Source organism: Pituophis catenifer, unplaced genomic scaffold (assembly GCF_029215685.1).
Source record: "Pituophis catenifer annectens isolate HBS135680 unplaced genomic scaffold, rPitCat1.0.hap2 SCAF_4, whole genome shotgun sequence".
Classification (NCBI taxonomy): Eukaryota; Metazoa; Chordata; class Lepidosauria; order Squamata; family Colubridae; genus Pituophis; species Pituophis catenifer.
In genome coordinates, this window is record NW_027256884.1 from 113,353,175 (window position 1) to 113,367,060 (window position 13,886).

General features: G+C 37.5%; 1 protein-coding gene across 1 annotated transcript in view; it reads left to right on the plus strand.

Moving 5' to 3' along the window:
- Positions 1-13,886, plus strand: part of GUCY1A2 (guanylate cyclase 1 soluble subunit alpha 2) — a 205,804-nt gene that overhangs the window by 173,650 nt on the left and 18,268 nt on the right. Inside the window, exon 7 of the mRNA XM_070943950.1 lies at positions 10,356-10,510. Coding sequence (XP_070800051.1) covers positions 10,356-10,510 — 155 coding nt within the window. The remainder of the gene's footprint in view (positions 1-10,355; positions 10,511-13,886) is intronic.

Consider the following 13,886-nt stretch of genomic DNA (forward strand, 5'->3'; position numbering starts at 1 on the left):
TATATTTATATTAAGTTGCGATCCGTCATTATTCAATTATTCCATATTTTCTCCTGTTATTACTTTTATTTTATTATATAAAAGTGTATACACTAATATTCCCCCTTCTCTTATTTCTGTCACTTATTCTAACTTTTAATCATGTCACCCTTTATTAAAAGATGTTTTCTTTCTATCCTACCTAACTTCTAGTCATGTCACCTACCTAAAAAAAAGAAAAGAGAGAGAGAGAAGAGGAAAAGCAAATCAGAACAACAACAACAAAGAGAAATCATCTATCCATCGTCTCTTGCCCGCTTCAATACTTTAATTGCTATGTTTTTTTTGACTTGTGTCCCAAATTCCTCTCTTGGCTCTTTATCTCTGTCTGCATCTACTTCTTGGCTGTCCAGTCTAAATATTTATCCCACCTCTACCCTCTTCCACTGCCTAGTTTCCAAACTTTCTGCCCAGGTCCCTATTTCCTTTTCAAAAGAACCCTCCAACCACAGAGTTAATATTTCTAAAGAGCCAAGCTGCCGTTTGAGTTTAAAAATTAATTGAAAAGTTCTTGAATTTTCTGTTTGGGTCAGAAGCCTAAATGAATCTTGATTATTTTACTTTCCTGGTTTTCACTGCAATCTTGGTAACCACTAGAAAGTGCTTCAGGGTTATTCGTGAGCTTCAGTTCACAATTTTACTCAAATTGTTTTTATCTGATTTAATTATATTGCCTTCCTTTTCCTGTACTTATTATAAGGCATCCTACTCTCCTCATGACTTCCCAGAGTAAAACTGTTTTCATCAGAAAAATATATTCTTCCCTCCTTTCTTTCTTGGTACAAATATAACCTCCATGATCTGGCAATTTCTAGCAATTAGATGACTCATATCTGATGTGGAAACTAATTGATTAAGTGGGTTTAACTGTTGGGGGAAATCCTTTAGTAATGCCGGAATTCAACATATGTGCAGCCGCAGCTGCTTAGCCTGAGTGTTCAGGTGATTTAATTAAATATTTAAAAGGTCGGCTTCTTTTCTTAGCTTTGGTAATGATGCAAAGATAACTGTCATTATCTCTGGTAATGATGCAAGTTTTTGCAAAGAATTTTTATTAGCTTTTGCCAAAATGGATCCAACAGATTTCACTTCAACAGAGACATTTTCAAATGTAAGTTTGCAGTGGGATGCTGGAGGTCACCTTAGACTGATGCAGATTCTCCATAGTACTATTGGAAAATAGAAATTGCAGATTGCAAATTGGCCAGCTGTGGGATTGCCATTTTCTTTGTTTAGTATTACATTTAACAGTCATTTTTGTCAAGTCTGCCTTTATCTGAAAGTACTTTATGATGAACCTTTATGTGGTTAATCTGGTAAACCTAAGGAAGTCCTAGTCTGGTTAGCAGAACCAGAATAAGCTACCTGACAATTTCATGTACCACTATGTGTTGGTCTTCATCTTTAAAGCCCTTCATGTGTAGGTCCAGGTTATCTGAAAAACCAGCTCATCCCAATGGGATTAGCCCATCCCATTCATCAGGCAGAAGAGGACCCCGTCAACAAAGGAATTTTGGCTAAAGATCCAAGAGAGGAATATGGGAGGTATGCCAAAAAACAAATAAGAATTGAAATATTAAAACGGACAAGAGATGATGGATAGAAAGGAAATGCTATTTCTTGGGGATTTTTTTCCCCTTCTTTCTTTAATATAATGGGGGTCTGATTAAAAGTTAGAATAGAAGTAGAAATAAAAGATATTGTTGTGACTCCGACTCCCGAGCCTGTCCTCCTGGAGGAAGAGGACTCAGAAGATGAGGGGGAGGAACTGACAAGGCCTCCGTCTCCAGGACCCTCCTCTCTGACAATGCCTCAGGTTCCATCCGAAGGCCAGGAGGAGTAGCCTGGGATGGGCCAGGAGGAAGGCATTTCGGAGCACCCATTGATAGAGAGTGATAATGATGAATCTTGGCTTGATCCCAGGCAGCATCGGAGGGAGAAGCGTGCACAGCAAAGGAAGAGGCATGGGAGGGCCAGAGATTGAGCTGAGTCACTGAGCCACGCCCCACAAGGGATAAAAGGGGGCGTGATTGCTCGACAGGCTTTGTGACGGACAAAAGTTTAAACTCTAAAGAGTCATATCGTGAATCCTGCACTTCGGCTCAGATATATTTTGGACTAAACTCTTGTGGATAATTTGTCGCTCTGGAAACGGACTGCAGATAAGGCCTCTCCTGCTTTTTGGGAGTACTAATTGGACTGGGCAGGCGTTTTACAGTTAGCTGCCAGAACTCTCGTCTGCCAGGATTTCTGGTCTGTTTATACAATAAATTATTGGCAGACATGTTTGATATTGCATTTGTCTGTGTGAGGACGGGGGACAGAACAGATATGCATATTATAAAAGTAATAAGATTAGAGGTTGAAAGATGGATTTAATCTGTATGTTTAAATAATATGGTGATTGTTGTCAGTAAGGGAACTAGATTTTAATACAATATGTATATTATACTAGGATTAGTAAGGATGGCCTGATTAAATAGAATAAATTAAAGAATTAAATGGAAAGTTTAGAGGTTGAAAGATAGTATTATTATGCACGCTTAAACAATGTTGCAATTGGCATTAGAATGATATGTTGAAATATTGAATAATTAAATAATGAAGTTTATATCCTAATACAAATAGGAGTATTAATACTAGGAGTATGTAAGCTTAATTAATGTAACAAATATTATTGATATTAGTATTGTTATTTGTTTCAAAATGAATGATACCCAGATGCCACACTGTTCATATATTGATGTTGATGTGTGTGTGTGTGTGTGTGTGTGTGTGTGTGTGTGTGTGTGTATAATATTAAAAAAAACAAAGGAATTTTGACTCTCAGGGTCTCTTTTCTGCCATGGGGTCCTGCACTCTGGAATATCTTGCCCCTGAAGTCAAATCCGCTCTCACCTTCTGAAAGGCCTTGAAGCAATGGTGGGTTGCTCCCGGTTCTGTCCGGTTCTTTAGAACCGGTAGTAAAAGTGGTGGGAGGGTCCGCCCACCCACCCGGACGTCATAATTGATGATATGCTCAGAAGCACATGTGCGTGCTCCTGTTGCGAACCAGTAGTAAAGGTAAGTAGAACCCACCCCTGCCCTGAAGACATGTCTGTGCCAGGGCCCCTAATGGTTGTATGGCACTCTGGATGTGTCTAATGGAATAGAAACACACTTTGCTTCCCTCTCTCTCCATCCTATTTAGTTTTATTTTAATTGAATTTTAAAATTTAAGACTTTATTTACTGTTTTAATGTTTCATTCTGTATTGTATTCAACATCTGGAATGCCTAGAGTCACCTTTGTCGACATGGGCAGCATACAAGTTTGATAAATAAATAAATGAATTTATTAACCTCCATTGAAACAATGATATGTGTTTGCTTGTGTGAGGGAAGAATGTAAATAGCAATAGCACTTAGACTCATATACCACTTCATATTTTTAAGGGACTATCTTAGACTTCTGTATAAGGTCCTATAGTAATTGTTCAAGGAGGGCTAAGTTTGTACTTCTTACGAGGGATTCTCCATCCATTTTAATAGAAAAATTATTATAGGAATTCTAGTGCAGGTAGAGCCAGCTGGAAGTAAAAATCTATTGTAGTGGATGTCTTTTCTGCAATTACCAGTGATTTTAAAAATCCTTTTAAAAAGGAAATAAATGTATAAGCCTGACTAAGTTAGTATTAGCAACCTTTCACTTCAAATATGTCTACTTAAACAACTTCTTTGCTTACGTTGCACACATTTAATAATGCAGAATGTTTTTATTGTCGTATTCATTCTTTTAAATGGCAAAAAAAAGAAAAGAATTTCCTGTCCAAGTCTAATGGATTTTTTAAATTAATCAGGACTCTGTATTATGTCTTTTGCATCCTATTAACATTTCCAGTCTTTCTCTTCTCCATTTGGTGCAGTTTTTCTCAAAATAAACAACATGTCCACTTTTTCATTGGAATGAAAGCACATTAACTGATTGCAACATAAATCATTTCTACAGTTTTTATTACTACATTAGAAATTCAGCTTTTCTCAGTCTCATTAAAATGCTACTTTAAAAAAAAAAGGAGATAATCCAGAATAGGAATCTGTTTTCTAATTTTAATCATGTGATTTTCAAATTTTTCTTTTCATCTAAAGCAGAACCAATATCACTTCCCTGTATTTTCACTCTCAAAAAGGCTGACCGAAAAAGGTCCATCCTGAAATCCAAGCAGGATTTTTACCACAGAATATTTGTAGCACAAGGCATTTGTAACCAGTCCTCAGAAACCAGAAGGTGGCATCTTCCCTTCCGGCTTCCCTATTGACTTTCTGCAGAGAAGCCAGCAGAGAAGATTGTGAATGGTAATCACATGATTGGAGGATGATTGGCAACCAGTTGTAAGTATGAACGTTTCTAATCAAGATCAGGTGAGGTACTAATGCCACCAGTGGTGGGATTCAAATAATTTAACTACCAGTACTCTGCCCTAAGGACCAGCTGGCTGGGTGTGGCCATGGTGGGGGTGGCCAGAGAGTGTGACAGGCAGCAGTCAGCCTCCTGCACACCCCTGGGAGCAAAAATGGGCCGTGGGGGGGTGCCACCCCCGTGCCCCATTTTGGGCCTAGTAGGCCTCGCTGCAGCCTCCTGGGAGAAAAAATGGGCCATGGGGAGGCCAGGTTGCACTCCCTCCCCCGTGCCCCATTTTGGGCCTAGTAGGCCTCCCTGGGAGCCAAAACAGGGCACATGGGAACTCCTGGAAGGGGAGGGGCAGGGCGGGGCCAGCCAGCAATTTAACAACCAATTCTGGCCTGAACCGGCTGAATCCCACCACTGAATCCCACTCTATAAAGCCTTAGTAAGACCACACCTAGAATACAGCATCCAGTTTTGGTCATTACACTATAAAAAATATGTTGATATCTAGACAAAGTGCAGAAAAGAGCAACCAAGATGATTAGGGGACTGGAGGCTAAAACATATGATGAACGGTTGCAAGTACTCAGTATGGCTAGTCTAGTGAAGAGAAGGACCAGGGGAGACATGATAGCAGTGTTAAAGTATTTGAGTGGCTGCTACAGAGAGGAGGGGGTCCTCTCCCAAGACACCCAGAGGCCACACAAGGAATAATGGATTGAAGCTGATCAAGGAGAGATTCAACCTAGAAGGCGAAATTTTCTGACAGTGAGAACAATCAACCAATGGAACAGCTTGCCTTCGGAAATAGTGGGAGTTTCATCACTGGAAGCTTTCAAGAAGAATTTGGACTGCCATTTGTCAGAAATGGTGTAAGGTCTCCCACTTGGGCAGGGGGTTGGACTAGATGACCTACAAGTTCCCTTCCAACTCTTTTAATCTGTAAATCAAGTGCCTAGATCACAACTATATGACCACAGGTCTGGCCTGCAATGGGCACTTTGGGCACAGGTAAATACCTTCATTCAGTGCCATCAAAATCTTGAATGGTCACTGAACAAATAGTCATCAAGCAAGGACTACCTTTATAGAAATAATATGTGAATATTGGATGCTGGATGTTGGATGCAGAAGGGCAGATTTTTCAGTTCTTGCTGGAAATTTGTTTTTGAGCAGTAGATCTCCTTATTTTAGACCAGTAAGTTGTCTACACTGGATATAGTTATTATCTATTCCCAAATTTAGCAGAGCATTAATCAAAGCTCATTTTAAGGAACTGCCAACAGCTGATAGAAAGTTAAGGAAAATTCACTCTTCTTCCAGACTTCATCCTTGTGGTAAACTGGTGATGGAAAAATAACTTCTGTCTTTCTTTGATACAGATAAAAATCAATGACCCTTTGAATACAATACAATAAGCTGCACATCTATCATCATAAGTCAAACCACAGGCTTAACATTTCAATTTCTTTCAGTTTCAAGCAAGTTGTTGACTTTTTGCAGATATTATGTAGTCAACTATTCTTTTTTTTTAAATAGCATATTGCTTTATAAATCTGTTTAATTCTGTAAGCTTTTCTTTTAAAGTAGTGTTATGAGAATAAGTGTAAAAGAACATTAAAAAACAAAAATGATTTTAAACACTATTCTGCTCACTCCTAGGTACTTCATTATAAACGACAATGATATAAAGAGTTTTTATACACACTAAAAACATAATACTGTTTCATTTAGTTGGTATCTGTATTGCTATTTTAAAATATAATATAAATGGATTAAGACTGGTTCTTGCTGTAAAGACTGCACTGAGCTCTGATAGTTATTTGGCCAATTGGACATTGTTGTAGATGTTTTTATTATTTCTCTTCCATCACTTTTTAAAAAAAAAAATCAGCTATAGAAATTGGGGTAAATTTCCATAGTTTTGCGTTTCAGAAAAAATATGGAAACAATATGGATAAAGTAGGGCTGTCTATAAAATTTAAATTATCTGTATTATATCTATTATAAATATTTGATTAAAAGCATCTTAGAAACCAGTTGACCATTATCTTCACACAAAGATGCAAAGATGATCGAGTTCATCGTGATTGAATAGCAATCTAATTATAAAGGCCTATTGCGGAATTCTGGCTTCAAACTGGAGATTAAACAGACCTTTTGTTTAGAGTTGATCTGATTTGGTTGTTGATTTTAATTTAATTGGCTTAGATACTAATTTAGTTTAAGGCACATGGTTCTTAATACTAATGCTGTTAATGCTAATTAGGTGAGAAGTATTGTGCTAAAAGACATTTCGTTCAAGATGCAGTAATTTTTCACTGGTCTGAGATAGTGTTGAAATAGTGACCTCTTGAGTGAGTGAGTGAGGAAGGCAGGGAGGGAGGGAGGGAGGAAGGAAGGAAGGAAGGAAGGAAGGAAGGAAGGAAGGAAGGAAGGAAGGAAGGAAGGAAGGAAGGAAGGAAATGGAACCCTAGAACATTCACCAAGTTGTTTATTCTATGGCTACAAATGAAGGCAAATATATGTGTCCCAGGATAATGTTGAATACACACATTCTGGTAGAGAGAAGTTCCCTGAGGATGGGGTCCAGCATGTCTGAAAGCTCAGAAGATTAAAACTCTGGTCCCGGTGACTGACCCAGATTGGATCCTGCAATTTATGGCCACAGAGAATTAATCTGAACTCATTGACCCATCTAACAGCTTCTGAGCCATGTTTATTTTCCGATTTGGTTTGCAATAGATTTAATAATAATAATAATAATAATTTTATTTCTATACCGCCCTTCTCCCGAAGGACTCAGGGCGGTGTACAGCCTATTTAAAAACACAGACAAAACAACAATATAAAATTTAAAATAATTAAATAAGTGGCTCAGATTTAAAACCCCAATAAATTTAAATACCCCAATTTAAAACTATTGTGTTGATAGTCCGGCCTGGCGGAACAACAGGGTCTTCAATGCGCAGCGAAACACCCGGAGGTCGGAGATCTTACGAATTTCCGGGGGCAGTTTGTTCTTACCACCTTGTTATTTGTATGTACACTGAGAGCTTATGCACTGGAGGCAAATTCCTTGTGTGTCCAATCACACTTGGCCAATGAAGAATATTGCTGTTCCTATCCTAGTTCAGAGAAGATTATTTCTGTTCCATCCAGCAAATCAGAATTTGCACAGAAAATAAACGCTGTATGGATAACATCTTTCTGTGCAACACATTTTAACAAAATAATTGTGACAGGCAAGAATTACTTTCATTTCTTAATTCGTTTTTTCTCTCATTATTAAAGAACTATTTTAATACTGATATTAACTTGATAAATTTACATTCATTACATTCCAGCTTTTCCTACTCTAAAAATCATTGGAGCTGATTCCCTCTTTTGCTTTATTTTACTGGAATGACGATTATGAAATGGACTGACCTCTTCTGATTTAAGTTCCTCCTTCCTGTTTTCAGAAATCTCCCTAGTTGTGAAATTTCAGCCTGCTGTGTTGTGAACATGACCAAAGCAGATGAAAATTTCAGAGATATTTCACGAGAAGAGTCCACTCCTCTGCTCGCAACAGAATACCTTATGCCACCAGACTTGAAATTTTGCCCTTAGACAATTTAGAACTACACCATCTTAGGTCTGACCTAAGCGTAGTTCATAAAATTATTTGCTACAATATCCTACCTGTCAATGACTACTTCAGCTTCAACCGCAATAATACACGAGCACACAATAGATACAAACTTAAAGTAAACTGCTACAAACTCGATTGCAGAAAATACGACTTCAGCAACAGAGTGGTCAATGCCTGGAATGCACTACCTGACTCTGTGGTTTCTTCCCAAACCCCCAAAACTTTATCTTTAGACTGTCTACTGTTGACCTCACCCCATTCCTAAGAAGTCTGTAAAGGGCATGCATAAGTGCACCAGTGTGCCTACCATCCCTGTCCTAATGTTCTCTTTTATTCATATCTATTTCATGTATTCAAATGTTATACATACATACATACATACATACATACATACATACATACATTATCTAATACATGCTTGACAAAATAAATAAATAAATAAATAAATAAATAAATAAATAAATAAATAAATAAATAATAAAATTAAATAAATAAATAAAATTAAATAAATAAATAAAAATGTTTTAAGAGAGATCGACGATCGCTCCAGAATCAGTAGTAGTTTAAGCAAGGAAGAGATTTCCTATTCTCAAAGACTTATTTCCTATGCAAATAAACTATCATTGTTGAAACATATACAAAACATAATTCTTCCTTATGTTTGAATGGTGTTCCAGTTTTTACACAGGCATGTAATACACTTTTATGCCTGACAGTTACAAGATGCTCCAGGGTTCTTGTTTGAGGAACAGCTGCAAAAAGCATAGCAATTTGAGTAGTTCCTCTTTAAATGAGGATGAAATGAAGTAAAATAGCTTTTCCAATTTGATGATTTCCAAGTCGTGATGCATTGTTGTTGATGTGATATCCCAATGGTAATTCCAGAAAATTAGGTTTTTTTTTTTTCAAATACGGTCCCAGGCTTACTAGCAAGCAATTCTTGCATTCAGATTGACCATGTTTCAAATTGAATCAGTAATGTGAACTACAGTATGATGCCTTCTGTCTCCTTCATTATATCTTTTTCATACTACAGTATTGCAGTCCCACATTCATGCAGCTGCTGCCCTTGAAATCAGCTGGCTGAAATTTCTTTTTGAAATCTGCTGGTTATGAGTTTTTGGGAAATATTAAGTGCTCCTTCAGATTGTTGGATTAAAAAGATTTCAGAAGCTTTCTTAAGGCAAGAGATTTTCTCTACTACTATCCTCTCTACCATGCGCACAGACTGAGGAGGTTTACTTAATGATTAGGTATGTCGAGTTTGATGAAAAGGAGGACTTGGGGTGACATGATAGCAGTGTTCCAATATCTAAGGGACTGCCACAAAGAAGAGGAAGTCAAGCTAAATCAAGCATATAAATTGAGCCAATAAATACAATAAATAAATATTCTCCAAAGCACCTGAGGGCAGGACAAGAAGCAATGGGTGGAAACTAATCAAGGAGAGAAGCAATCTAGAACTAAGGAGAAATTTCCTGACAGTTAGAACAATTAATCAGTGGACAACTTGCCTCTTTTTGTAAATGCTCCAGCAATGGAAGTTTTTAAGAAGATGTTGGATAACCATCTGTCTGAAGTGGTGTAGGATTTCCTGCCTAAGCATGGGGTTGGACTAGAAGACCTCCAAGTCCCTTCCAACTCTGTTATTCTATTCTATTCTATTCTATTCTATTCTATTCTATTCTATTCTATTCTATTCTATTCTATTCTATTCTATTCTATTCTATTCTTTACTAATTATGTGCCTAAAAATCTCAGACTACTCTTCCTGAATTGTTACTGAACAAATGAAGAACTATCTGATGTATGTATGCATGTATGCATATGTATGTATGTCTAGACACAAACATGTTTCCTCTATTTATTAATTCTTTCAAATCAAATTAATCATTTCAAGTATAAGCACCCAGAATGATTCTGGATTCTGTCAGCCTTTAACTGAATAACTTTTTCATCAATTACAATTCAATAAGTATTTTTTTTAATATGTGGCTATTGATCTTGGTTTAAATTAATTTACTCTTGGATTATCCTGAGTATTGTATTCGCTAAAGGGAGTATGAATACCAATGAAAATATCAATGAAGACCCAATTCCACATTTAACCGTAAAACTTACTTATCTGACTTTTGCCTATTATTTTCTGTCAGCCCAAAGGATTCTTATTGTGAGAATGAAATGAAAGGTGACTGTCAAAAAAAAGAGGTAGAAAATAAATGCAGGATTAAGTCAGTAAGCAAACGAAGATGCTGATTAATGTGGTTTATTTTATTATTTCTTTGTTTCTTAACAGATGAGAATAGGGATTCACTCAGGATCTGTTCTGGCTGGAGTTGTCGGGGTGAGAATGCCCAGATATTGTCTCTTCGGCAACAATGTCACCCTAGCAAGCAAGTTTGAGTCAGGAAGCCATCCACGCCGCATCAACGTCAGCCCAACGACCTACCAGTAAGTGTTCTTTAGCATTTTTAAAATACTTCTTAAAGCTTTGATACATATTATTTCTCGCTATAAAACAAAATGATATGTCCTCCCCAAAGTGCCATCCATTTTCAGTAGAAAATAAACCAAAGGACATGGGACAATTTTGTATCTAAGTAAGGTTTTAACTAAAAAGAGAATTTACTATCTATCTGTCTGTCTTCTGTCAGTCAATCAATCTCTGTAAGAATTAGGGCCTGGTTTCAGAATAATAGAGTTATATATTCAGCAAGAATGCTTGTAAGTTGTGCTTTTTTAACTTTCCCCATATTTTTAGTTGGATGCTTTAGCGCACAGGTGTCAAACTCGTTGTGTCACGCCGTCACATGACGAATCGCGATGTTTTTCCTTTCATGGAGCTGGGATAGGCATGGCCTGCACGTGACGCATGCGGCCCATGGGCCACCAGTTTGACACTCCTACTAGCATAAGAACTTGTAACTATAATTATCTTCCTTTGATGTGACCCAAGCAGCAAATATTCAATATGAAAATCCCTTAATTCAGAATAGGGTCAGGGCAACTGGATGGATATGAGCATTTACTGGCCAGATGCCCTTCCTAACGCCACTCAGAGTTCACAGCAGATTTTTTTTTTTTTTTGAACCCTAGGAAAGGAACATCTACTACTTAGGATTGAACTCTCAACCTTCTAAGTGGGAGATGTGTGTGTCTTCACCACTAGGCCGCCACTCCGCTCAGCAATTATTCAATATACAGGTCAAAAAACATCCATCACCAGCACTTTCAGAATTTCTTCCTTTCAGATATTCCGATTATTCAAAGGTTGCCTTTTTTAGTATTTTTGCAAAATACCAATTAAGGCCATTATAGTCATCTCTTTCAATGGTGCTTAGACTGTACCCTATCAGATTTGACTCAATAAAATACGGCATGAAACAATTGAGAAATCATGTAAGCAGCCCCTAAGGAAAATATTATTGTGAGAGGCACATCATGTGCCCACAATGTTTTAATAATTTTCAAAGGCACGTTCAGAGTGATCTGGATTTCTGAACCTGTCCTACGCATATGATTCATTCTGACTAATTTAACTGTTTTGGAGTTAGCCTTTATGAATTCACTTTGTAGTTAGAAATTTTCTTCACTATTGTGGGGTTTTGTAGTTTTCCTCCTGTGGTTTCAGCATTCTTTGCCTGTTTGTATGCTTTCCCTTTTTCAATTATCTTATGAGCCACTGTGTTTGTGTAAACTTCTATATGAAAGAAAAGCTTAGGTAATTGTCTTCACGCAGGATGTTCAGGGACTGATACAATAGAATATAAAATAGCTAGAGATTTGAAGTTTTAAAAGCAATTAAAACTATTGCTCAAAATGAAGATTATTCACTATAGATAAAAATCAGATAACTACAGAGCCAGTTTGTATGCTTCAACAAGGGGCAGACATGAGGAGCAGATTTTGATAGATGGATAATGGATGAAGAGAGGCAAAGCAGGAATATGGGAATACAAAGCAATTTGGGAAGCAGTTGGCATAAAATAAATTATTTTGTCCCAGATCGACCTAGTAACAAACAGTTATTAAAATTTCAGAGATTGGGTATTTGAAATCAGAGTCCAATTTCCCTCTGCGATTCTGTCAGATTGTTTTATCCTGATTTTTAATTCTTTGCTCAAACTCGTCTTATGAATAGATACTCCGCAGCAGTTCCCCAGAAATTAAAGTCTGCTTGGAATGTGAATTTTGCACAATCAAGAATAATCATTTGTGATATTTATTCCAAAGCCACACAAGAGCTTTTGACTGAAATGCAGGGATCAAATCTTCAGTGATAGGTATAAATGTCGTATGTTCTGCTACAAGCTACACTCTCTGTTTCTAGATAATAGTAATAATAACTTTATTGTCATTGTATGGGTAAAAAGCCTCTGCTGATCAGGCAACTCAGCTGGGATCATCAGAGGCATTTAAAAGAAAAAAAGGGTTTTTTTTCTTTTAAATGCCTCTGACGATCCAAGCTGAGTTTTTTAAAAAGCCTCTGCCGATCAGGCAACTCAGCTTGGATCGTCACAGGCATTTAAAAGAAAGCCTTTGACAATCCCAGCTGAGCCGCACGATCATAGGAGGCTTTTTTTTTTACTTTTAAAAGCATTTTTTCCGCCGAAGAGATTGTAGAAAAAATGCTTTTAAAAGTAAAAAAAAAAAGCCTCATGATTGTGCGGCTCGACTGGGCATGGGGGGGAGGGGAGGGGGGCAGGGATTTTTGCTACCGGTTCTCCGAACCACCCGCCGCCATCACTACCTAATTGGGCGATCCGGTCTGAACTGGGAGCATTTCACCCCTGCCCTAAACCACCCAAACATCCACACAACAGACCAAGTAATTCTGTCTAACAGCTCACTGATCATGGCCCTTTATTTCATTGTTGAGTGCAATTATAGCTCTGGGATAAAAACTATTCAGAAAACATGTGGTCCAAGTTTTAATTGTTCTATATCTTCTGCCAGAAGGCAACAGTCCAAAAAGATTGTGAACAGGATGAGAAGAGTCTCTGAGAATGTTATGCAACTTCCTCAAACAGCGAGATTTTAAGATGTCATCCAGGGCTGGTAGCTCCCTATCTTACTCCAGGAATGGAATAGAATAGAATAGAATAGAATAGAATAGAATAGAATAGAATAGAATAGAATAGAATAGAACAGAACAGAACAGAACAGAACAGAACAGAACAGAATTCTTTATTGGCCAAGTGTGAGTGGACACACAAGGAATTTGTCTTTTGGTGCATATGCTCTCAGTGTACATAAAAAGGAGGAAAAATACATTCATCAAGAATCATAAGGTACAACACAGTGATAGTCATAGGTTACTAAACAAGCAATCAAATCATACTAGGAAACCAATAAAACAATATAAATCATAGAGATACAAGCAACAAGGTTATAGTCATAAGTAGAAAAGGAAATAGGTAATAGGAAGGAAGAGAAGAAGAATAGTAATACAATCTTAGTAAATAGTTTGACAGTGATCAGGACAAGGCTGAGAAAAGCAAGTCAACAACTAAGCAAGCAAGACCAGCAGCCAGCAAATTGTGCTCAGATGTTTTGTTCTAAAAATCCATTACTCCTGCCTCATATGCCATCTGGCCTGTTCTCTTTTACACACTGAAAAACTGGATGTTTGAACAAACTGTGCTTTGGACTCTGTTCCAGAGCTGTTTCTGTGAAATCAGTGGAAATCTAACCACTGTTTGTAACTCAACTGAAGGAGTAGTTTACATTGTCACTCTCAAGAACTCCCGACTCTACGGGTCAGGAACGACTAGCCAGCGCTGTCCAAAGATGTCTCCATGATCATGTGGCCGGCGTGACTAAATGC